This window comes from Ambystoma mexicanum, chromosome 4p (genome assembly GCF_040938575.1).
Source record: "Ambystoma mexicanum isolate Mex_15411 chromosome 4p, UKY_AmexF1_1, whole genome shotgun sequence".
Classification (NCBI taxonomy): domain Eukaryota; kingdom Metazoa; phylum Chordata; class Amphibia; order Caudata; family Ambystomatidae; genus Ambystoma; species Ambystoma mexicanum.
This window is the reverse complement of record NC_090927.1, coordinates 47,588,131-47,611,688: the sequence shown is the minus strand read 5'-3', so window position 1 is coordinate 47,611,688 and position 23,558 is coordinate 47,588,131. Positions and strand designations below refer to the sequence as shown.

Here is a 23,558-nt window from a genome sequence, read left to right as displayed (position 1 = left end):
GGAATGCTAACCTGTTCTTTCTTGTCTTTATAGGTGTTGCTGAAGACTGGATTCAGGATGGTAAGCCTTTGCCTTTCAGATGCCGGAATGCTAACCTGTTCTTTCTTGTCTTTATAGGTGTTGCTGAAGACTGGATTCAGGATGGTAAGCCTTTTTCCTTAGGCCCAGGACCGGATGCAGAAGACACGATGAGCGTTCTGCTGCAGAGGTTGCAGAATAACGCAAAGCAAGATTCATCCACCGGGTGTGGTTTAAATAGCCTCCTGTAGTGCTTAGGTGTCTCCTTCCACAGCCACGCCTAAGTAAGAAAAGAGTTCCTGGTAAGAAAAGAGTTCCTGCCTTCCAGAAGAGTTCCAGTGTTCTGAATCTAGGGAGTGGCTCCAGCCCCACCCAACAGGAAAAGTAGTTCCAAACAGAAGAGGATCAGAGGCTCAACTGGCAGGCAAGTAGGCAGCATGGTCTGCTGAAGGTAAGTCCACCCAAGCATTATGAGCCCGGCGCTTCCAGCGCTGGGACTGCGCATATTTATGAGCCTGGTGCCACTGGCGCCAGGACTGGGTCCAAAAGGTCCCAATTGGGACTGGTTGGCACTCGGAACCTGGGTTATGGATCTGCTTCCAAGGGAGTTGGGAAAACCCTGACCTTTTGGAAGCAGAGATCATGACATTTTGGGTACACTACACCTCACGATAGGGATAGTGTTACAGACACGCCTATGCCGATGTCCCCTTTCGGTCCCCGAAAGACAAGATGCAATACTCTGCAGTAACCACTGGATGTCGGACCATATTCACAGCATGTGAATCTAAGCAGATACAAACATCAGAAATGCTATTACGGTAAGTAATGCAAGTCATATTTCTGAAATGGCTGAAAGAGGAGCTGTGGGTGATCCAGTTAAGACGGGTGCTGGGAGATCGCATTAAAATTCCAAACATTGAAGTATTTGTAGAGTATGTAATGAAAAGGGAAGGATGTGGTAACTAAGGCATCTGCACCCATTTAGGGCTCTGCACAAAAATTGAATAAACTGCAGAGGAGATTTGTAGAGAAATAGGAGGATCTGAAAGATGCAATATTCTGGCTTGGAGCTTTAAGGGGAAAGGAGGTTTCCTTCATTTTGGCTATGTTATGTCTTTCGTTTAGAATTTGAAGCCTTAAAGATGTACAATATTTGTAAACCAATGAAACACTATTTCAACAATAAAGAAACTGTAAATGCCTAATGTTAGATTGTTCTTTTTGTTTAGAAATATAATGTGTCCATTTTCTTTTACAGCTTTCTAAAGCCTGCACAGAAAAAGCAAAGGGTAATGACGTGAAATCCCGCAAGAATGGGTTTACCTGTAACAAAAGGGATGTTGGATATCTCATGGAATGGAAGTTTCTAGAAGGCCAGTCTGGTCAGGAACTGGGGTGGAGTAAGCTACGGATTAAGAACATTATTTCTGTTATCACTTAAAATCCATATTCAGAGTGTCAAGGTAACCGGGAGAAGGAAATGCTTCTGAAAAGATAAAAATAAATACACGAGTGAGCAGGAGACACAAAGCAAGTTCCAATTCGGATAAAAATGTAATTCAAAAGTCTAAGCTTTTTATTTATAAAGTTGGCAAATCATAGAACCCATATTAATGAATTGAATTAGAAAACACTACATATCAATGTTTGATTCAGTAACTCTAACAAACATGTTAGTATGCTGATTGTGAAAAGAACATAAGACGTTAAAGCATTAAGATTCTCTAAGAACACCCAAATGAGAAGTTGTCAAAAACACAACCTGCATGGACTCACAGAGGTGAAGAATTGGAGCTCCTAAAAAGAGCTTTCCTTTGTACAATGGAATTGTAAGGAAGAGTGCACTGAGAGATGAATATAGAGCATTCTATACAAATGGCTGACCCTGTAATGAGGTACACTTTTCTATGGTATTCTTGCTAAACACAATCCAAGCTGGAGAAATGAAACCCCCAAAGAAACCTTGCCAGGACAATGAATGACATACAGCTTCAGTCTGAAAACCCATCTTGCTCAAAATGAAAAAATCCATGCAGGAGGAAAAACCTCATCAGTTCACAGAATGTCATAACAGTTTCAGTCAGAAAACATATCCAACGCAACATGAGGGGACCCGTACAGGAGTAAAACCTTATCAGTGCATTCAATGTCAGAAAAGCTTCAGTTGGAAAAGAAAGCTAATTATCCATGAGAGAATCCATACAGGAGCCAAACCTTATCGGTGCTCTGAATGTCAGAAATGCTTCAGTGACAAAAGCAGCCTAACTACCCATGAGAGAAGCCACACAGGAGCCAAACCTTATCAGTGCTCTGAATGTCAGAAATGCTTCAGTGACAAAAGCAGCCTAACTACCCATGAGAGAAGCCACACAGGAGCCAAACCTTTTCAGTGCTCTGAATGTCAGAAATGCTTCAGTCACAAATGCAACCTAACCATCCATGAGAGAAGCCACACAGGAGCCAAACCTTATCAGTGCTCTGAATGTCAGAAATGCTTTTGTGTGAAAAGCCACCTAACTACCCATGAGAGAAGCCACCCAGGAACTAAACCTTATCAGTGCTCTGAATGTCAAAAATGCTTCAGTCAGAAATACAACCTAACTACCCACGAGAGAAGCCACACAGGAGCCAAACCTTATCAGTGCTCTGAATGTCAGAAATGCTTCAGTCAGAAAAGCCACCTAACTACCCATGAGAGAAGCCACACAGGAGCCAAACCTTATCAGTGCTCTGAATGTCAGAAATGCTTCAGTACGAAATGCAACCTAACTATCCATGAGAGAAGCCACACAGGAGCCAAACCTTATCAGTGCTCTGAATGTCAGAAATGCTTCAGTAAGAAATGCAACCTAACTACCCATGAGAGAAGCCACACAGGTGCCAAACCTTATCAGTGCTCTGAATGCCAGAAATGCTTCAGTCAGAAAAGCCAACTAACCTCCCATGAGAGAAGTCACACAGGAGCCAAACCTTATCGGTGCTCTGAATGTCAGAAATGCTTCAGTAAGAAATGCAACCTAACTATCCATGAGAGAAGCCACACAGAAGCCAAACCTTATCAGTGCTCTGAATGTCAGAAATGTTTCAGTGATAAAAGCTACCTAACTATCCATGAGAGAAGCCACACAGGAGCCAAACCTTATCGGTGCTCTGAATGTCCGAAATGCTTCAGTGACAAAAGCAGCCTAACTACCCATGAGAGAAGCCACACAGGAGCCAAACCTTATCGGTGCTCTGAATGTCAGAAATGCTTCAGTGACAAAAGCAGCCTAACTACCCATGAGAGAAGCCACACAGGAGCCAAACCTTATCAGTGCTCTGAATGTCAGAAATGCTTCAGGGACAAAAGCAGCCTAACTACACATGAGAGAAGCCACACAGGAGCCAAACCTTTTCAGTGCTCTGAATGTCAGAAATGCTTCAGTACGAAATGCAACCTAACTATCCATGAGAGAAGCCACACAGGAGCCAAACCTTATCAGTGCTCTGAATGTCAGAAATGCTTCAGTAAGAAATGCAACCTAACTACCCATGAGAGAAGCCACACAGGAGCCAAACCTTATCAGTGCTCTGAATGCCAGAAATGCTTCAGTCAGAAAAGCCAACTAACCTCCCATGAGAGAAGTCACACAGGAGCCAAACCTTATCGGTGCTCTGAATGTCAGAAATGCTTCAGTAAGAAATGCAACCTAACTATCCATGAGAGAAGCCACACAGAAGCCAAACCTTATCAGTGCTCTGAATGTCAGAAATGTTTCAGTGATAAAAGCTACCTAACTATCCATGAGAGAAGCCACACAGGAGCCAAACCTTATTGGTGCTCTGAATGTCCGAAATGCTTCAGTGACAAAAGCAGCCTAACTACCCATGAGAGAAGCCACACAGGAGCCAAACCTTATCGGTGCTCTGAATGTCAGAAATGCTTCAGTGACAAAAGCAGCCTAACTACCCATGAGAGAAGCCACACAGGAGCCAAACCTTATCAGTGCTCTGAATGTCAGAAATGCTTCAGGGACAAAAGCAGCCTAACTACCCATGAGAGAAGCCACACAGGAGCCAAACCTTTTCAGTGCTCTGAATGTCAGAAATGCTTCAGTCACAAATGCAACCTAACCACCCATGAGAGAAGCCACACAGGAGCCAAACCTTATCAGTGCTCTGAATGTCAGAAATGCTTTTGTGTGAAAAGCCACCTAACTACCCATGAGAGAAGCCACACAGGAACTAAACCTTATCAGTGCTCTAAATGTCAAAAATGCTTCAGTCAGAAATACAACCTAACTACCCACGAGAGAAGCCACACAGGAGCCAAACCTTATCAGTGCTCTGAATGTCAGAAATGCTTCAGTCAGAAAAGCCACCTAACTACCCATGAGAGAAGCCACACAGGAGCCAAACCTTATCAGTGCTCTGAATGTCAGAAATGCTTCAGTACGAAATGCAACCTAACTATCCACGAGAGAAGCCACACAGGAGCCAAACCTTATCAGTGCTCTGAATGTCAGAAATGCTTCAGTATGAAAAGCAGCCTAACTACGCATGAGAGAAGGCACACAGGAACCAAACCTTATCAGTGCTCTGAATGTCAGAAGTGCTTCAGTGTGAAATGCAGCATAACTAAACATGAGAGAAGCCACACAGGAGCCAAACCTTATCAGTGCTCTGAATGTCAGAAGTGCTTCAGTGTGAAATGCAACCTAACTACCCATGAGAGAAGCCACACAGGAGCCAAACCTTATCAGTGCTCTGAATGCCAGAAATGCTTCAGTCAGAAATGCCAACTAACCTCCCATGAGAGAAGCCACACAGGAGACAAACCTTATCGGTGCTCTGAATGTCAGAAATGCTTCAGTCAGAAAAGCAACCTAACTGCCCATGAGAGAAGCCACACAGGAACCAGACCTTATCAGTGCTCTGAATGTCAGAAATGCTTCAGTAAGAAATGCAACCTAACTATCCATGAGAGAAGCCACACAGGAGCCAAACCTTATCAGTGCTCTGAATGTCAGAAATGTTTCAGTGATAAAAGCTACCTAACTATCCATGAGAGAAGCCACACAGGAGCCAAACCTTATCGGTGCTCTGAATGTCCGAAATGCTTCAGTGACAAAAGCAACCTAACTACCCATGAGAGAAGCCACACAGGAGCCAAACCTTATCAGTGCTCTGAATGTCAGAAATGTTTCAGTGTGAAAAGCAGCCTAACTAAACATGAGAGAAGCCACACAGGAGCCAAACCTTATCAATGCTCTGAATGTCAGAAATGCTTCAGTGAGAAAAGCAGCCTAACTAAACATGAGAGAAGCCACACAGGAGCCAAACCGTATCGGTGCTCTGAATGTCAGAAATGCTTCAGTGTAAAATATAGCCTAACTACCCATGAGAGAAGCCACACAGGAGCCAAACCTTATCAATGCTCTGAATGTCAGAAATTCTTCAGTTTGAAAAGCAGCCTAACTAAACATGAGAGAAGCCACACAGGAGCCAAACCGTATCGGTGCTCTGAATGTCAGAAATGCTTCAGTGTGAAAAGCAGCCTAACTACCCATGAGAGAATCCACACAGGAGCCAAACCTTATCGCTGCTCTAAATGTCAGAAATGCTTCAGTGTGAAAAGCAGCCTAACTACCCATGAGAGAATCCACACAGGAGCCAAACTTTATCGGTGCTCTGCATGTCAGAAATGCTTCAGTGTGAAAAGCAGCCTAACTACCCATGAGAGAAGTCACACAGGAGCCAAGCCAAACTTTATCAGTGCAATGTCAGACATTCTTCAGTCAGAAAAGCAATCTAACTAAACTTGAGAGGAGCCATCCAGGAGCCAAACCTTATTGTTGCTCTGAATGTCAGAAATGCTTGTCAGAAAAGCAGCCTAACTATACCTGAGAGAAGCCATGCAACGAAAGCCTTAGTCAGTGCAAAGAATGCTAGAACAACCGTCCCTTCCCCCTGCCTTAATAGGCTGTTACCAATCACTTCCCCACATTCATATCACCACAGTACTGGGAAAAGGTAGAGGTGACTAGGAGTAGTATATACTAACTTGTCATTTCACCACTCTGGTACTGAGATGAGGAAGAGGCATGAGGACGGTTGTTAGGGTCAGGCATGTCCCAATAACTATGGTAAGGCAACATCTACAACCTCTTAAATGGTTGCAGATGTGTAAAAGGAGAAATCAGAAGCAGAGTGGAGGTTGAGATCCAGGTGGGCAGGAGAGTGTGGTAATCCGAGGTGGAGCAGGCAGAATATGGGCCGGTGAAAAGGACGCGACTACTTCGGAGAAGCCAGAAAGACGCTGACATCAGAGCGGGCCGCAAAAGGGTTAGGAGTTGTGCAGAGCCCTATGCCGTGTGTTCCCCGAAGGGAGTGGGGAACACAGAGATCTGCCTGAGGCAATCGACTGCAACAGGATAATCTGAAGGAAGCAAGCGCTGCTTCACAGAGCTCCCCAGGAGTGAGAGAGGAGCCAGTGAGAACCCGAGAGTGAAATCAGAGGAGCGGCCACACGCCGGTGAGTGACAGGGAAGGATCACTCATGCCGGGGTGCTCCAGGGGCATGTTGTGTGTAACGAAGGATGCCGCTCAAGTGAAATTGCATGACAAATGGGTCTGGAGACCAAACGTGAACTATTGAATACTGAACAAGTTGCCATGCACGTAATGAGTTTTGAATGCTGAACCGTGAAAAAGATATGAGTATATCGAATGACTGAAACAGCAGGTGATGTGCATTTGCGAACAAAGTGAAACAAGTAAAAACCAAAATAATATTGGATTGTGTGAAAGCAAAGTGGTAACCAGGAGAAATACCACAAAGGAAAGTGTGCGAGAGTCACATGGTGGTAAAGTCAAGAAGCTGTTGAAGGGAAACAGAAACATATGTGGACTTGTGACACAAAAAGGAAACCTCTGTTGTCAAGAAAGTCCTATGAGAAAGAATGAACTGTTGCAAAATGCCCAGGGTTATCGTTTGTGCAACCTGTGATGGGTAGACCGTGTGGTCCGACAACTGCGCCTAGACTGAGGAACACTTTATTGGAGTAACCCAGGAGAAGTCAAAAGGCTGAGACTGGTCGGTATAAGATTGTTCACGTGACAGAAAGAAAAGGTAAACTAAGCAAGTTAATTTGACAGTGAATTTGAAGCCAAAAGTGCTTCCTGCTTGGGGGAAGGGCACGCTGAGACCCATTTTGTGAAACTGGGTTGAACCTGGGGAAGGGAGCCAAGAGTAAGCCAGCAGTTGGAAGAAGCTCAGAACATTTGTTTGAACACTATTCCTTTGGTTGCTGATATCCCTACACATTGTTTAGCTTTAGTTGTGAGGGCAAGTATAGGTTTTGGACACACAGACTTTTAAGTTGAACGTACTGACTCCAACTATCCTTAGTTTATTTAGGTAGGGAAATCCCACCTTGTTGGAGGGAAATCCGCCACTTTACCTCCAAATGTATGATTCATCGGTTTGTGAAAACTGGTAATAATTCCGTTGCCACAAAAAAAGTCTATAATAAATTAAAACGAGCCTAGCCCTCCATCTCAAGTAACAAGTGTGTAATGGGAAATAAAGAAAAGGTAGTGTCACAAAAGAAATATCAGAATGAATGGCTTAAGTAATGTAAGGGATGCATGGTAACACAAGTATGACACTGACTCCTACTTTGCCCTAAAGCTAAAATGGAAGTAGTCTCTACTATCAAATATTAAATGAAACATAGCCCTAGTCAGTCTCTGACAAATCAAAATGGCCTATACTAAGAAAACCTAATGCATGCCCTATCCCTTATACAAAAAGTGTGTAAAGGGGAATATGTATGCATTTCTCTACCTCAACTTCCCTGAAAGACCATCTGCTGCGCTGGGCAGCCCTGCATTCAGCCCTCCACCTCCCCATGCAATTTGCTGCATTTGGGGTAAGGCTCTTCTTATTGGGGCTATTGTGGATGTGCACTGTGGTACTTTTGAAACTGTAGCTGCTTTTTGAAATCTTGGCCTAATATCCCCGTGAGCGCTGCCCTCGGTGCGTGCAACACCTTCCTGGAAGTTTCTTTGTTTGTTTTTTCACCTGTTGGGCTTCGTATCGAATCCCTTGTGCTACTTGCGTTGATTCATCATGGCCTTTCATCATGGCTGCCCCGCTTTGAGCCTTAAGCTCTGCCTTCCTTTCTTGGCCTGCTCCCCCTTCCGATTGGCTGGCTTGGTCCTTTTCCAGCCAATACCTCTGATCTGTACCCCTCCCCGGAAGTCCTTCAAGGATGGCAACCTCCTCCATATTGCCACTCTCAACTCTCGCTCAGCCGTCAAACACTCCTGACATCTGCCGCCTCCTGGAAGAACTTGACCTCAATGTCGTCAGTCTCACTGAGACATGGTTCATGGCCAGTTCTGTCACAAGCTTTGACACTCTCCTCCCTGATGGTTACAAGATCCTCTCTGCGCCCAGATCCACCTGGTCCGGAGGGGGTATAGCCCTTATCTTCCTGGAGTGGATTCCTGCCTCTGTCATCCCTACGCAGACCTACTCCTCCTTCGAATGCCTTGTCTGCAGGCTCTCTCTCTCTCTCTCTCTCTCTCTCTCTCTCTCTCTCTCTCTCTCTCTCTCTCTCTCCTGGCCAATCAATTACTGTGGCTACTATCTATCGGCCTCCTGGTCAGATCACCTCCTTCCTCTGAGTGGGCGGACCTCTCCTCTTTCCTCCTGGATCTTTCCTCCTGGACTCAACCACTCAACTCCTCCTACTTGGTGACCTCAATATCCACCTGCATGCTCCCTGCCCCTCCTCTGGACTCTTTCATGACCTCTGCGATTCTCCCTGTTTATTCTCCCCTTTGGCCTAACTCACTGTGCAGGGCATGCGCTTGATGTTTTAATCCCCTTTGACCTCCCCCTCTGACCACTCCTCTCTCCTGGAGTGATCGTTCTCTCCTTTCTTCCCACCTCTCCCTCTCGGCTCCATAAACCACCTACCTTCTCGGTCATCTGACCCATGAAACGTGTGTATGTTGAGGCCTTCGCCGCCACTTTCTCTTCCCCCCATCTCCTCTGGCTGACTCACATCCTGAAACAGCCCTTTCCATGCTCTACTCCTCTATCTCCGACACTCTGGATGTTCTTGCCCCTGTCATAAGGATCCGCTTAAAGCCCATGTCCAAGTGCAATTCTTGATATGATTCCAATTTAGCTACCCTTAAACGTAAGTGTAGGGGGGCTTAGAGGAAATGGTGGGCTTCTTGTACCTCCTCTGACAAACTGGCCTGCTGCCTGCTCCAAAGGCAATACCGGCACCTTGTCCAAACTAAAAAAAGCCCACATCCAATCCTGTGTCTCTGCGGCATCTAACAACTCGGCCGAACTCTTTAAAATCTGCAAAGAGCTGGCCAATCCCTCTGCACCTCTCCTATCGCCTCGCAGGCCCTCTGCACGGCCCTTTCCTCTCATTTCATCTAAAAAACCCAGGACATTCTGTCCACCCTCTCATCCTCCTCCCCCTTTTCTGTCTGCTAACTCTGAACATCCTGCAGCGCCCCCCACTCTCTTTCTCTTTCTTTTCCTCTGTTCGCACCTGACGAGGTTTCTGGACAAGTCCGATCTATGAAAGTCTCGTCAAAACAGGTTCTTCCCTGGTCTTCCAAAACCATCAAGTACCATATCGACACCCTTGCTCCTGCCCTTGCTGACTTCTGCAACCTCTCCTTCGCCTCAAGAGCTTTCCCCTCCCCCTGAGACACTCTCTTGTGACCCTCTTCTCAAGAAGCCCACAGCTGACCCTTCTTGCCCGGCTAACTATCTCCATCACTCCTTTCCTGGGCAAACCTCTGGAAAAGCTGGCCATCTCCCAGCTCAATCTGCTCACCGATTCTGCTGGTTGCCTCCACGAACATGAGTCTGGCTTTAGAGCTGCCAGAAGCACGGAAACTGCTCTCCTCAACATCTGTGAAGACCTGCTCTCCAACCTTGATTCCAACATCCCTTCTGTCCTCATCCTACTTTATCTTTCTTCTGCCTTTGACATGGTCAACCATGCCATCCTGCTCAACTGCCTCCGTGATAACCTGGTTATCACTGATCAGGCTCTGTCCTGGTTGACTTCTTTCCTCTCTGTCCAACCCTCCCAGGTCCAACTTGGGTCCTTCCTCTCCTCCATCTTACTCTCTACCTGTGGTGTTCCCCAGGGGTCTTACCTCTCTCCCTGGCTGTTCAACCAATACCTCGCACCCCTTGACTGCCTCATTGCCACTTTCTGCTCCATCTTTCACTGCTATGCGGATGACACTCAGCTCGTTTGTAGGCTTCCCTCTGCCACCTCCTCTCCTTCTCTCATCTTCAACTGTCTGTCTGCTATCCAGGAGTGGTGTACCGCCAATGATCTCTGTCTTAATACTAGTAAGACACAGATTCTCCTCTTCGGCACACCTGCACTCTCCTTTCCTGTCACTCTGGCCGGCCTCCCTTGGCCTTCTTCCTGCTCCCACCTGTGAGGCTAGGAACCTCAGAGTCATCTTCGACTCCACACTCTCCTTTTCTCCTCACATCTCTGACGTCTCTAAGTCAAACTACCAATTGCACCTCCTCCAAGATATTATTCCTTTTCTCTTTCCCCCAGAAGCTCACTGTCTCTAGAGCTCTGGTCCTCTCCAGGCTGGACTACTGTAACAGCCTCTTCCTAAATCTGCCTGCTTTTACTCTCCGGCCTATGCAACGTATACAGAGCAGTCCTGCGAGATTTGTCCTTGGCCTCAAGCCCTGGGATCGTATCTCTCCAGCCATGAAATCTCTTCACTGACTCCCAGTGGCTGCAAGGATTAAATTCAATACCATCTGCATTGTCCACAATGCTTTCTGGGACCTGGGTCTTAAATACCTTCAACTCTCCCTCCGTAAATACCTTCCCTCTCAACCTCTACGCTCCTCCAACTCCCTCAGGGCCAGTCGCTTCTCCAAGCAATGAGTTGGGGGTAGATCTCTTTCCTCGGCTGGGGCCTCCCTCTGAAGCAGCCTCCCTGCCACTCTGAAACTTGAGGAGGACCATCTTCGGTTCTGGAAGCACCTCAAGACCTTCCTCTTTGCTTCTGCCTTCGCTCTTCCTCTCCCTTGCTGATCTGATCTGCTCTGCTTCAGCACCGTGCACCTGGTTTACCCTCTGATTTCGGGCCCAGAACCCTGCACACCCAGCCACACACCTGCACTGCCTCCTGGCAACCCCTGCACATGGGTCTGTATCTGTAACCCTGCAGTCCTATTACCTGCACTTATCAGACACCCCCTGTCTGCGCTCTAAACCTGCACTTGTAACCTTACTGGCTGCACTACCATTTGTTTTGTTGTTATCCTTTGCTCAGCACTTTCCATTTCCCACCTCTCCCTTGCACTCTTCCCCCTTCCCTCTCCCTTGCACTTATGGGTTCTCAAGGTCACTGTGCCTAGTAAGATTGCCGTTTTGTCCTCCCTTGTTCCCCTCCCTTGCCTCGTCGCGCTCTGAAACACTTGTGTAAGAGCGCGATTTAAATAAAATATCATATCAAATGAAAATCAGTGTTAGAATATAAAGAATCAAAGTGGCTGAGTCTGCTCTCCTTCCCACGTTAGACAGCACAGAGTAAGGTGGTCCCCGTAGACAGGGTGACACACTGTGGCTCAGGCTCTCAAAACAATGCAGTTCAAAACGTGTATCGAGGCCTGCCTGGCCTTCCACGTTAAAGTCGCTTTTCCAGCATTCAAAAAGTTCTTTCACAGTTCAACAAAACGGTTCACAGTTCAACAAATAGTTCATGCAGGTCTCCCTCGATCGGTCTTGGACCGCTCAAATAAAAGTTCACATAGGTCTCCCTCTGTCGGGCTCGTACCTCTTAATCGCAGCACTTTAGGGGTTCCCTTCCCCAAGCTTTATTCACATTTGTTAGAGGTTCCCTTCCCCTAACTTGTCACACTTCCGGTTGTCGAAGACTTTCGAATGTGCAAGTCTTTTACTGTAGAGCTCCGCAGGACCCCTTCGGCATTCCCTTCAGCTCATACTCTTGTGTTATTTGCCCCATTTGTATCGTGGGCTTCACAGTTATCGGTTATTTTAAAGTTCGCTACATGTCTGCCTTCATTCGCGTCTCATCCACATACGTTCAGCCTTCAAGTGTAAGATATATTGTTGCCACTTCAATCTTTCCTTAACACAAACCTGTCTTTCATCTCACTCGCCAACTCACTGGCTATGTGTATTGCTTTCTTGTCTTTTCCTTTTTAATTAATTCACGAGTCAAGGTTAATACCACAGGCTTAGCCTCGCCTCCCCAACTCTGTTGTTCACCTGGGAGGGTCGCGGGTGTCCTCGAAACACAATGCAGTCTTCTTGGTTGCGATTTGGCCTTCTCCGCGTATCTTACGGTTATTTGGAGGCAACAACCTCCTGCAGGGATCTCCTGGGTCCTTTGCCCGTGGTTCTCGTCCCTCGATACATCGCTCTGCTCCAGTAGGTTCGCCCTCGCCCCGGAAGTTCTGCTGCTTCTCGTGTTCCACCTTGCTCCGAGTGTGTCTCTATGTTCTGCCTTTTATCCGTGTGGGTAGAGATAATGGGTGTCCCTCTGTCAGGCTCGGAATTCTTTATCACAGCACTAGTAAGGGTTCCCTTCCCCAAGCTTTATTCACATTTTTTACCACTCCGCTACTCAGTATCGTGGGCTTCACAGTAGGGATGTAACGGTATTACGGTATACCGGTAAAGATACCGTGAACCACTTAATTGAACAATAATAACCGTCACATTGTTTATACCGGTATACCGTTCATACCGGTAAGTGTGCTTTTCAATCTGATTTGGAAAGGCTGCAGTAAGCAAGTGCTGTGCAGTCTTGGTCTTGCAGTCTTGGTCTTGCAGTGTTGGATGTGCCGTCTGCCAAGTAGTTTCAGTTGGAGCAATTTTTAAATGCCATTCCATAAACCACACGTGCCTGACACAAAATCAATATGTTAGCAATAGGAAGAATAAATACAGTGCCAAGAAGGAAAAGGGTTTATTTTGGGTTGGCGGCTTTGAGGTTTATATATTTATAATGACTAAAGGTTTCTAAACATATGGCAATGGGGGATTTCCCTGGTTCCATCATTGAATTAACATATAATAAGTCACACTGCGAAATGTACTCATCTCTGTGGGTATTCCCTGCTGCCATACCAAGGTGTAACATGTCTGTGATTACTGAACACCAATTGGCCCGCAAGTAAACTAAAGGCTGTAACGTAAAGAGAGAGTGCGTGTTCGTGTGTATGCGCACAAGCGTATACTACCATCAGACTCCATTGATCTGTGGCATGCAGGTTATCAAAATGGCAACATGTTCATCTTCACCAGTAGCCAGTGGGGGGGCTAAAAGCCTAAATGACCACTTAAGAAAAGCCATTCAGTTTGCTTTGCCAGTCGCAGCAGGGCTCCCCCCGCCCCTCCTTCTCTCCACACATGTGTTTGAGTTTGGTGGAAGCAAGGGGTGGCATTTCAGTGGAAAGTATATTGAAAAGCCCAATTCTGGCCCTGGGTGCCTGGTTTTGTTTGTGATGATAAATCTGACAATGTATGACCTTTTAGAAAATATTTGTTAAGATTAGTTAACTCCACATGCTATACCGCGATAACCATGATATACCGTCATTTGGCAAGAAGGTTATTGTACCGTCATAAAACTAATACCGTGACACCCCTACTTCACAGTTATCGGTTATTTTAAAGTTAACCACAGGTCTGCCTTTCTTCGCGTCTCATCCACACATATTCAGCCTTCTATTGTAAGATATATTGTTGCCACTTCAATCTTTCCTTAACACACATCGGTCTTTCATCTTTCTCGCCAACTCACCGGCTATGTGCAGTCCTTTCTTGTCTTTCCCTTTTTAATTCACGAGTCAAGGTTAATACCACAGGCTTGGCCGCGCCTCCCCAATTGTGTCGTTTACCCTGCAGGGTCGCGGGTGCCTTCGAAATGCATTGCAGTCTTCTTGTTTGGGATTTGGCCTTCTCCACGTATCTCTTATGTTTCTTTGGAGGCAACAACCTCCTGCAGGTAACTTCTGGGTTTCTTTACCCGTGGTTCTCGTCCCTCGATCCGCTACAGTAGGTTCATCTTCGCCCTGGAAGTTCTGCTGCTTCTCGTGTTCCACCTTGCTCAGAGTGTGTCTCTATGTTCTGCCTTTTATTCGTGTGGGGAGAGCTAATGGGTGTCCGATGTATGTAGTTAAAGTCAAGTGCCTGACTTTGCCTGACCGGATTAGCGGGACATGTCCAATGAAATGTGCAAGGGTTAGCCTCTTTACTCTCAGTCGCTCTCTTCCTCAGCCCATTGTTTGTGTAGAAAGGGTGGGAGTTTGGACATCTGAGAATCCTCTGAAATAGGAGGGGTCAAGGGTACAGGAAAGGGGGGGAATACTGTGTCGCACCATCGGTCGTCTAACCCCCACTCCCCGAAGACCCCTCACCCAGGTGATCCTTCCATACCGGTCCACCCCCAGGAACTGGATCCAAAAGCGATGGCTGTGTCCTGGCAACCAGGATGACAAGTCCCCGAGGACAAGTGGGTGAAACCCTTTGGTTTCTCACAGTTACCACTCCTTCCCCCCTTCAAAGGCACTGGGGAGTGAAAAGGGACAGGTGGCTGGCACATCAGCTTTGGCACAATCTGGCTTACTGGAATAACATAACAGTTCAACAGATCTTTCAGGCTTTCTCTGCCTTGTCATCAACGTAGAATTCACTTCGTAACAAGTAATGGAACACAGTACCACAGAGGCTTCCCTCCGCCGGGCTCAAGCCAGCTATCTTTTCTACACCTTGGGATTCCCTTCCCCAAGTTTCAGTCCACTTAGTTATAATTTAGCTTTTCCTGTCGAAGACTTCTGAGACTGCAAAGGATTTGTCTTCGACCTTTGCATGACTACTTCGACTTTCCTTAGAACAATTTCCCAGCTTTCACAACAATTAAAAACTTCAAACGCCAAGGCTTCTTGGTTCTTGTAGTTGTACTTGTAGTTCTCACAATGTTCAATGTCTCTGTGCTTCTGCCCTCAAGGCATTCATAATGTTCACATGTTTCTGATTTTCCATTGATCAACTTGCGCTCCAAATTGCGATTACTTTCTAGCATTCAGTTTAGCGTATAATATAATTTCAACTGCATCAGGACCACTTTGTTAATTTGTATCTTTTCTCATCATTCAGTAATCGTCTTTTGCATTCAGATTTTGTCATCAGACGTAACCTTCAACTCTCGTTACTCTCTCTCATTTGCTTTGAACACAGACCGGACTCACTGGTCGTGATAATCGGGTTCCTCTTAGCGATGCCTTTCCTTTAATGCACAAGGCTGTTGCCAGCATCTCCCTTTTGCCTCCCCAACCTCGTCTACTAGTCGGGGGGGGAGCAGCCACCTTGGAACATTTGGAAGGTATGCCCCTTCTTCTCATTCAACTTCTATCTTCGAACGCTTACGGCTTCTCTGTATTACTTGATTTTCTCGCCGGGTTCTCTCGTACGCCTGGCAAATGTCGCACAGTCCTTTGTACTTCCCGCTTTGTCAGCCTGGTTCCCCTCAGCTCTGGAAGACTTGTTCCTTCTCGTATCCAGCCTCGCTCAGTGTGCTTGTGTGTGGCACCTTTTAAAAAAATGTTTTTATTTGTTTGGCCGAACTAGTTCTACCTTTAAAATTTTCAATTCATGAATTACAAAAGTTACATGCAAATGTATCTATTTCATATATTCCTATTTACAAATACCTTAGTTACATTAACAGTTAAAACTTATTAATAATTAAAAAATACAGTACAATTTACCCCGCACCTTCTTTTCACGTAGACTTCAGACTAATCTGGAAATAACTGATTCAAAAAAAGGACAATTGCTTTCCTCATGGCAAATTTTGTGCTACAGAAGACACGCCGCCAAAGGTCCTCATAATCAGTTGGTGTAAAAATGCATAATATCTTTGAGAAAAATAGATTTCGCTGCGTTTCCAAATTAGGACAAGAGATTATGATATGTTCTAAAGTCTCTTTCTGCATGATGTTCTTACAGAAACGACAGAAATTTAAATTCTTTGGAATCTGTTTTCTCCTGGCCAGGATGTCATTGGTAGGCCATAGATTTAATCTAAATCTTAGATATTTGTTTCTTATATATGCAGAAGGACATTTAACCAAATAATCCGACGTTTGGCAGTGTTTCTTATGTCCAAACAATGCAGTAGAAAAATCCTTGTATAAAATACACTTTTCTCTATTAATGATCCAATTAAACTGATATAATTTTCTTTTAGCTAGAGTTGGCTTGTCTAGCAAAACTTGAAGACTGATACTTGCTTCTGACATATTCTTGAAAACCTCTTGTCGCTACTGTTGCGGAAAAACATGTGTTGAAGTAATTAAATACTGTGCCTACTGCCCCCAAGATGTTATTTAATTGTAAACTTAATAGACATTTGCGTAAAAAGGCACATTTCTTCCATGTTACATAGACTGCTAAAGGCACTAAGCCCAATTCATACCGCAAAATCGGCTTAGGTGTACATATGGGTAGTCTCAATACCTTCTTCCCAAATCTAGCTTCTAGAGCGTGCCATACTGGTTGTTGGTTGTTTATCAGTGCCTCCATACCGTAAACCAGAACTGGCACAACTTTCTGTTCGTAAAAAACCAAGATGTGTTTATATGAAAATTTACCATACTTATGCACCAAGATTTTCGCTTGTGAAATCAACATGGTTATTTTACAGTCGAGACTATGCAGATGTTTCGCAAAGAATAACGAGTCTTGAACATATATACCCAAATATTTATACTCAGGGACAATGCGCAAAACCTTTTTTCTGAATATGCCAGATATATTTAGTACATCGATTTACAGTTCTTCTTTTGGATACCAGTATCTGAGTTTTTTCCTAATTCACAATTAGTTGATTAAGCTCAGTGTACTGTGTCTAACTGTCTATTAGTTTTTGTAGCCCTATCATCGGGGTACGAGACAGAAGCACTAAATCATCTGCGTATAGCAACCACAGTATACGCTGAGTCCCTAATTTTGGTGGATCTGCTGCAATAGAAAGAAAGACTTCACCAATATCAAGTATGAAGAAAATAAAAAGTGTAGACGCCAAAATACAACCTTGTTTTAGGCCGCGGTTCGTTCTGATTGGGGAAGTTAGAAGACCCTCAGTGTTCACACGGACCTGCAGCTGTGTATTAGAGTGTAAATGCTTTACGAGCGCAATTAAGGAGGAAGGACATCCATAACGATGCAATTTAGAGTATAACAGGTTGCGATCAGAGTCAAAGGCCATTTTGAAGTCCACAAAGGCCATGTATAACGACTGGTTTTCTATTGCACTTTGTGATTTGAGCATGTTTAAAGTCATGATGTTTGGGATAGTGCCTATGCCTATGCCTGATGCAAACCCAGACTGCAACGGATCACGTTTAAAAGTCTTTTGGGACCAGTTGTTGAATTCGCGTAAAACAATCCGCGCAAAGATTTTGCTCAGAGCGTCCAACAAAGATATCGGACGATAGTTTGCCGGATTGTTTTGGTCCCCTTTTTTGTAAATAGGAATGATGAAGGCACATTTCCATGACTCAGGTATCCTCTACATTTGATTAATGTTATTGAACATGTCAAACAAAATGTTGGTCCACATCTCTGGGTGTTGTTTCAACATAAAATTTGAGAGCCCGTCTGGCCCCGGAGCTCTCGATTTACTGGCTTTGTGAATAAAGTATAAAATGTCTTCCCAATCAAAATGTAGATAAAACGGCCCAATTAGAATAAAACTAGGATTATTGTTTAAATCCATCTGTTGAGTATACATTTTGGAAAAATAATCAGCCAACGTTTGTGCATTGATGCAGTTTGACTGTATAGCTACTTGATTTCCCGCTGTAGAATGATTTAACAACGACCACATTTGTTTGGTATTTTTATTACTTAGAGTGCGTAGCATATTAGCTCCATCAACTTGATATAGGTTGGACTTTCTCGCCCTCAACCAATTCTTAAATTTAGTCTTGGACTGTTTTAAGGCTTTTATTCGTGAAGCTAGTGGTAATTGTAATGCCTGACGGTTTTCCTGTCTAAATTGTGTTTTCCTATCTTTAACCTCTTTGCTGAAATTATGAAAGTGAGGCATTTGTTTTTGCCTTTGTGATCTTGAGGTGGGTTGGAACTTCTGCATAGCATCAGCATAAGTTACTTCCTCCAAATCTGCCACAAGTCTCTCCCCTTCTCACCTGCTTTTGTTGTTTGCTTGCGACCTTCTGTGATGTCTTCTTTCTCACGGTCCGGGATTTGTACAAACCCGAGCGCTGGTCCTCGGATTCCAGCGTGAGGTTCGCAATCCAACTTCCAGGAACGTTCAGAAGTCCAGGGAGGATACCAGGAAGGAATGATGCTCGCACTCGGAGGCACGGAACGCCGTGACCCGAGCGCGGAAGAAAATCCAGGAAGTTCGGAGGTAAGGTAGAGGAATGGGAGGAAGGAAGGGGAATTCAAGGAACCGGGAACCACGAATCAGAAGAAAGCCCAGAGCAAACTCCGGCAACACACGTCCAACTACTACTCGCAAGCGGTAGCGTTGAGATGCGCAGAGCCGCGGGGGCGTGTCTGTTTTGTAGAGCGTACAGCATGGAGTGTAGAGACTGGCCAGCAGCATTCCGTTTCAAGCGGCCATGTTGGAAGGATCACTGTATTCAATCCCCTATGGGTCAGGGATCAGAAGTCCAGAAGGGACGCAGACGACGGTTCATAACAGCATGCCTCCTCTGAAGCCCAGCTCCTCCGGGCTTGCCCGGATGGATAAGATGGTATCTTCGAACCAGCCTGGGGGCATTCATGTTTGACATGGGTTCCCAGGTGCGCTCACTGGGAGGGTATCCTTTCCATTCGACCAAATACTGTAGTTGACCATGTCGGTCCCTAGAGTCACAGATTCTGGAAACCTCGTATTCGAGTTGGTCATTGACAATCACTGGGGTAGATTTTGGAGCTGTTCGAGATGACTGAAGATATGGTTTTAACAGTGAGGTGTGGAAGACTGGATGGATCCGTTTCCATGATTCTGGGACAAAAGCAGCCTAACTACCCATGAGAGAAGCCACACAGGAGCCAAACCTTTTCAGTGCTCTGAATGTCAGAAATGCTTCAGTCACAAATGCAACCTAACCACCCATGAGAGAAGCCACACAGGAGCCAAACCTTATCAGTGCTCTGAATGTCAGAAATGCTTTTGTGTGAAAAGCCACCTAACTACCCATGAGAGAAGCCACACAGGAACTAAACCTTATCAGTGCTCTAAATGTCAAAAATGCTTCAGTCAGAAATACAACCTAACTACCCACGAGAGAAGCCACACAGGAGCCAAACCTTATCAGTGCTCTGAATGTCAGAAATGCTTCAGTCAGAAAAGCCACCTAACTACCCATGAGAGAAGCCACACAGGAGCCAAACCTTATCAGTGCTCTGAATGTCAGAAATGCTTCAGTACGAAATGCAACCTAACTATCCACGAGAGAAGCCACACAGGAGCCAAACCTTATCAGTGCTCTGAATGTCAGAAATGCTTCAGTATGAAAAGCAGCCTAACTACGCATGAGAGAAGGCACACAGGAACCAAACCTTATCAGTGCTCTGAATGTCAGAAGTGCTTCAGTGTGAAATGCAGCATAACTAAACATGAGAGAAGCCACACAGGAGCCAAACCTTATCAGTGCTCTGAATGTCAGAAGTGCTTCAGTGTGAAATGCAACCTAACTACCCATGAGAGAAGCCACACAGGAGCCAAACCTTATCAGTGCTCTGAATGCCAGAAATGCTTCAGTCAGAAATGCCAACTAACCTCCCATGAGAGAAGCCACACAGGAGACAAACCTTATCGGTGCTCTGAATGTCAGAAATGCTTCAGTCAGAAAAGCAACCTAACTGCCCATGAGAGAAGCCACACAGGAACCAGACCTTATCAGTGCTCTGAATGTCAGAAATGCTTCAGTAAGAAATGCAACCTAACTATCCATGAGAGAAGCCACACAGGAGCCAAACCTTATCAGTGCTCTGAATGTCAGAAATGTTTCAGTGATAAAAGCTACCTAACTATCCATGAGAGAAGCCACACAGGAGCCAAACCTTATCGGTGCTCTGAATGTCCGAAATGCTTCAGTGACAAAAGCAACCTAACTACCCATGAGAGAAGCCACACAGGAGCCAAACCTTATCAGTGCTCTGAATGTCAGAAATGTTTCAGTGTGAAAAGCAGCCTAACTAAACATGAGAGAAGCCACACAGGAGCCAAACCTTATCAATGCTCTGAATGTCAGAAATGCTTCAGTGAGAAAAGCAGCCTAACTAAACATGAGAGAAGCCACACAGGAGCCAAACCGTATCGGTGCTCTGAATGTCAGAAATGCTTCAGTGTAAAATATAGCCTAACTACCCATGAGAGAAGCCACACAGGAGCCAAACCTTATCAATGCTCTGAATGTCAGAAATTCTTCAGTTTGAAAAGCAGCCTAACTAAACATGAGAGAAGCCACACAGGAGCCAAACCGTATCGGTGCTCTGAATGTCAGAAATGCTTCAGTGTGAAAAGCAGCCTAACTACCCATGAGAGAAGTCACACAGGAGCCAAGCCAAACTTTATCAGTGCAATGTCAGACATTCTTCAGTCAGAAAAGCAATCTAACTAAACTTGAGAGGAGCCATCCAGGAGCCAAACCTTATTGTTGCTCTGAATGTCAGAAATGCTTGTCAGAAAAGCAGCCTAACTATACCTGAGAGAAGCCATGCAACGAAAGCCTTAGTCAGTGCAAAGAATGCTAGAACAACCGTCCCTTCCCCCTGCCTTAATAGGCTGTTACCAATCACTTCCCCACATTCATATCACCACAGTACTGGGAAAAGGTAGAGGTGACTAGGAGTAGTATATACTAACTTGTCATTTCACCACTCTGGTACTGAGATGAGGAAGAGGCATGAGGACGGTTGTTAGGGTCAGGCATGTCCCAATAACTATGGTAAGGCAACATCTACAACCTCTTAAATGGTTGCAGATGTGTAAAAGGAGAAATCAGAAGCAGAGTGGAGGTTGAGATCCAGGTGGGCAGGAGAGTGTGGTAATCCGAGGTGGAGCAGGCAGAATATGGGCCGGTGAAAAGGACGCGACTACTTCGGAGAAGCCAGAAAGACGCTGACATCAGAGTGGGCCGCAAAAGGGTTAGGAGTTGTGCAGAGCCCTATGCCGTGTGTTCCCCGAAGGGAGTGGGGAACACAGAGATCTGCCTGAGGCAATCGACTGCAACAGGATAATCTGAAGGAAGCAAGCGCTGCTTCACAGAGCTCCCCAGGAGTGAGAGAGGAGCCAGTGAGAACCCGAGAGTGAAATCAGAGGAGCGGCCACACGCCGGTGAGTGACAGGGAAGGATCACTCATGCCGGGGTGCTCCAGGGGCATGTTGTGTGTAACGAAGGATGCCGCTCAAGTGAAATTGCATGACAAATGGGTCTGGAGACCGAACGTGAACTATTGAATACTGAACAAGTTGCCATGCACGTAATGAGTTTTGAATGCTGAACCGTGAAAAAGATATGAGTATATCGAATGACTGAAACAGCAGGTGATGTGCATTTGCGAACAAAGTGAAACAAGTAAAAACCAAAATAATATTGGATTGTGTGAAAGCAAAGTGGTAACCAGGAGAAATACCACAAAGGAAAGTGTGCGAGAGTCACATGGTGGTAAAGTCAAGAAGCTGTTGAAGGGAAACAGAAACATATGTGGACTTGTGACACAAAAAGGAAACCTCTGTTGTCAAGAAAGTCCTATGAGAAAGAATGAACTGTTGCAAAATGCCCAGGGTTATCGTTTGTGCAACCTGTGATGGGTAGACCGTGTGGTCCGACAACTGCGCCTAGACTGAGGAACACTTTATTGGAGTAACCCAGGAGAAGTCAAAAGGCTGAGACTGGTCGGTATAAGATTGTTCACGTGACAGAAAGAAAAGGTAAACTAAGCAAGTTAATTTGACAGTGAATTTGAAGCCAAAAGTGCTTCCTGCTTGGGGGAAGGGCACGCTGAGACCCATTTTGTGAAACTGGGTTGAACCTGGGGAAGGGAGCCAAGAGTAAGCCAGCAGTTGGAAGAAGCTCAGAACATTTGTTTGAACACTATTCCTTTGGTTGCTGATATCCCTACACATTGTTTAGCTTTAGTTGTGAGGGCAAGTATAGGTTTTGGACACACAGACTTTTAAGTTGAACGTACTGACTCCAACTATCCTTAGTTTATTTAGGTAGGGAAATCCCACCTTGTTGGAGGGAAATCCGCCACTTTACCTCCAAATGTATGATTCATCGGTTTGTGAAAACTGGTAATAATTCCGTTGCCACAAAAAAAGTCTATAATAAATTAAAACGAGCCTAGCCCTCCATCTCAAGTAACAAGTGTGTAATGGGAAATAAAGAAAAGGTAGTGTCACAAAAGAAATATCAGAATGAATGGCTTAAGTAATGTAAGGGATGCATGGTAACACAAGTATGACACTGACTCCTACTTTGCCCTAAAGCTAAAATGGAAGTAGTCTCTACTATCAAATATTAAATGAAACATAGTCCTAGTCAGTCTCTGACAAATCAAAATGGCCTATACTAAGAAAACCTAATGCATGCCCTATCCCTTATACAAAAAGTGTGTAAAGGGGAATATGTATGCATTTCTCTACCTCAACTTCCCTGAAAGACCATCTGCTGCGCTGGGCAGCCCTGCATTCAGCCCTCCACCTCCCCATGCAATTTGCTGCATTTGGGGTAAGGCTCTTCTTATTGGGGCTATTGTGGATGTGCACTGTGGTACTTTTGAAACTGTAGCTGCTTTTTGAAATCTTGGCCTAATATCCCCGTGAGCGCTGCCCTCGGTGCGTGCAACACCTTCCTGGAAGTTTCTTTGTTTGTTTTTTCACCTGTTGGGCTTCGTATCGAATCCCTTGTGCTACTTGCGTTGATTCATCATGGCCTTTCATCATGGCTGCCCCGCTTTGAGCCTTAAGCTCTGCCTTCCTTTCTTGGCCTGCTCCCCCTTCCGATTGGCTGGCTTGGTCCTTTTCCAGCCAATACCTCTGATCTGTACCCCTCCCCGGAAGTCCTTCAAGGATGGCAACCTCCTCCATATTGCCACTCTCAACTCTCGCTCAGCCGTCAAACACTCCTGACATCTGCCGCCTCCTGGAAGAACTTGACCTCAATGTCGTCAGTCTCACTGAGACATGGTTCATGGCCAGTTCTGTCACAAGCTTTGACACTCTCCTCCCTGATGGTTACAAGATCCTCTCTGCGCCCAGATCCACCTGGTCCGGAGGGGGTATAGCCCTTATCTTCCTGGAGTGGATTCCTGCCTCTGTCATCCCTACGCAGACCTACTCCTCCTTCGAATGCCTTGTCTGCAGGCTCTCTCTCTCTCTCTCTCTCTCTCTCTCTCTCTCTCTCCTGGCCAATCAATTACTGTGGCTACTATCTATCGGCCTCCTGGTCAGAT

General features: G+C 45.5%; 1 protein-coding gene across 1 annotated transcript in view; it reads left to right on the top strand.

The window, feature by feature from the left end:
* The window catches only part of LOC138452967 (zinc finger protein 208-like), a 141,592-nt gene extending 119,081 nt beyond the window's left edge, over positions 1-22,511 (top strand). The window contains exons 2-4 of the mRNA XM_069605336.1: positions 1,280-5,378; positions 11,613-11,623; positions 19,114-22,511. Coding sequence (XP_069461437.1) covers positions 2,040-5,378; positions 11,613-11,623; positions 19,114-20,719 — 4,956 coding nt within the window. The 5' untranslated portion in view covers positions 1,280-2,039 and the 3' untranslated portion in view covers positions 20,720-22,511. The remainder of the gene's footprint in view (positions 1-1,279; positions 5,379-11,612; positions 11,624-19,113) is intronic.
* The last annotated feature ends 1,047 nt before the right edge of the window (positions 22,512-23,558 follow it).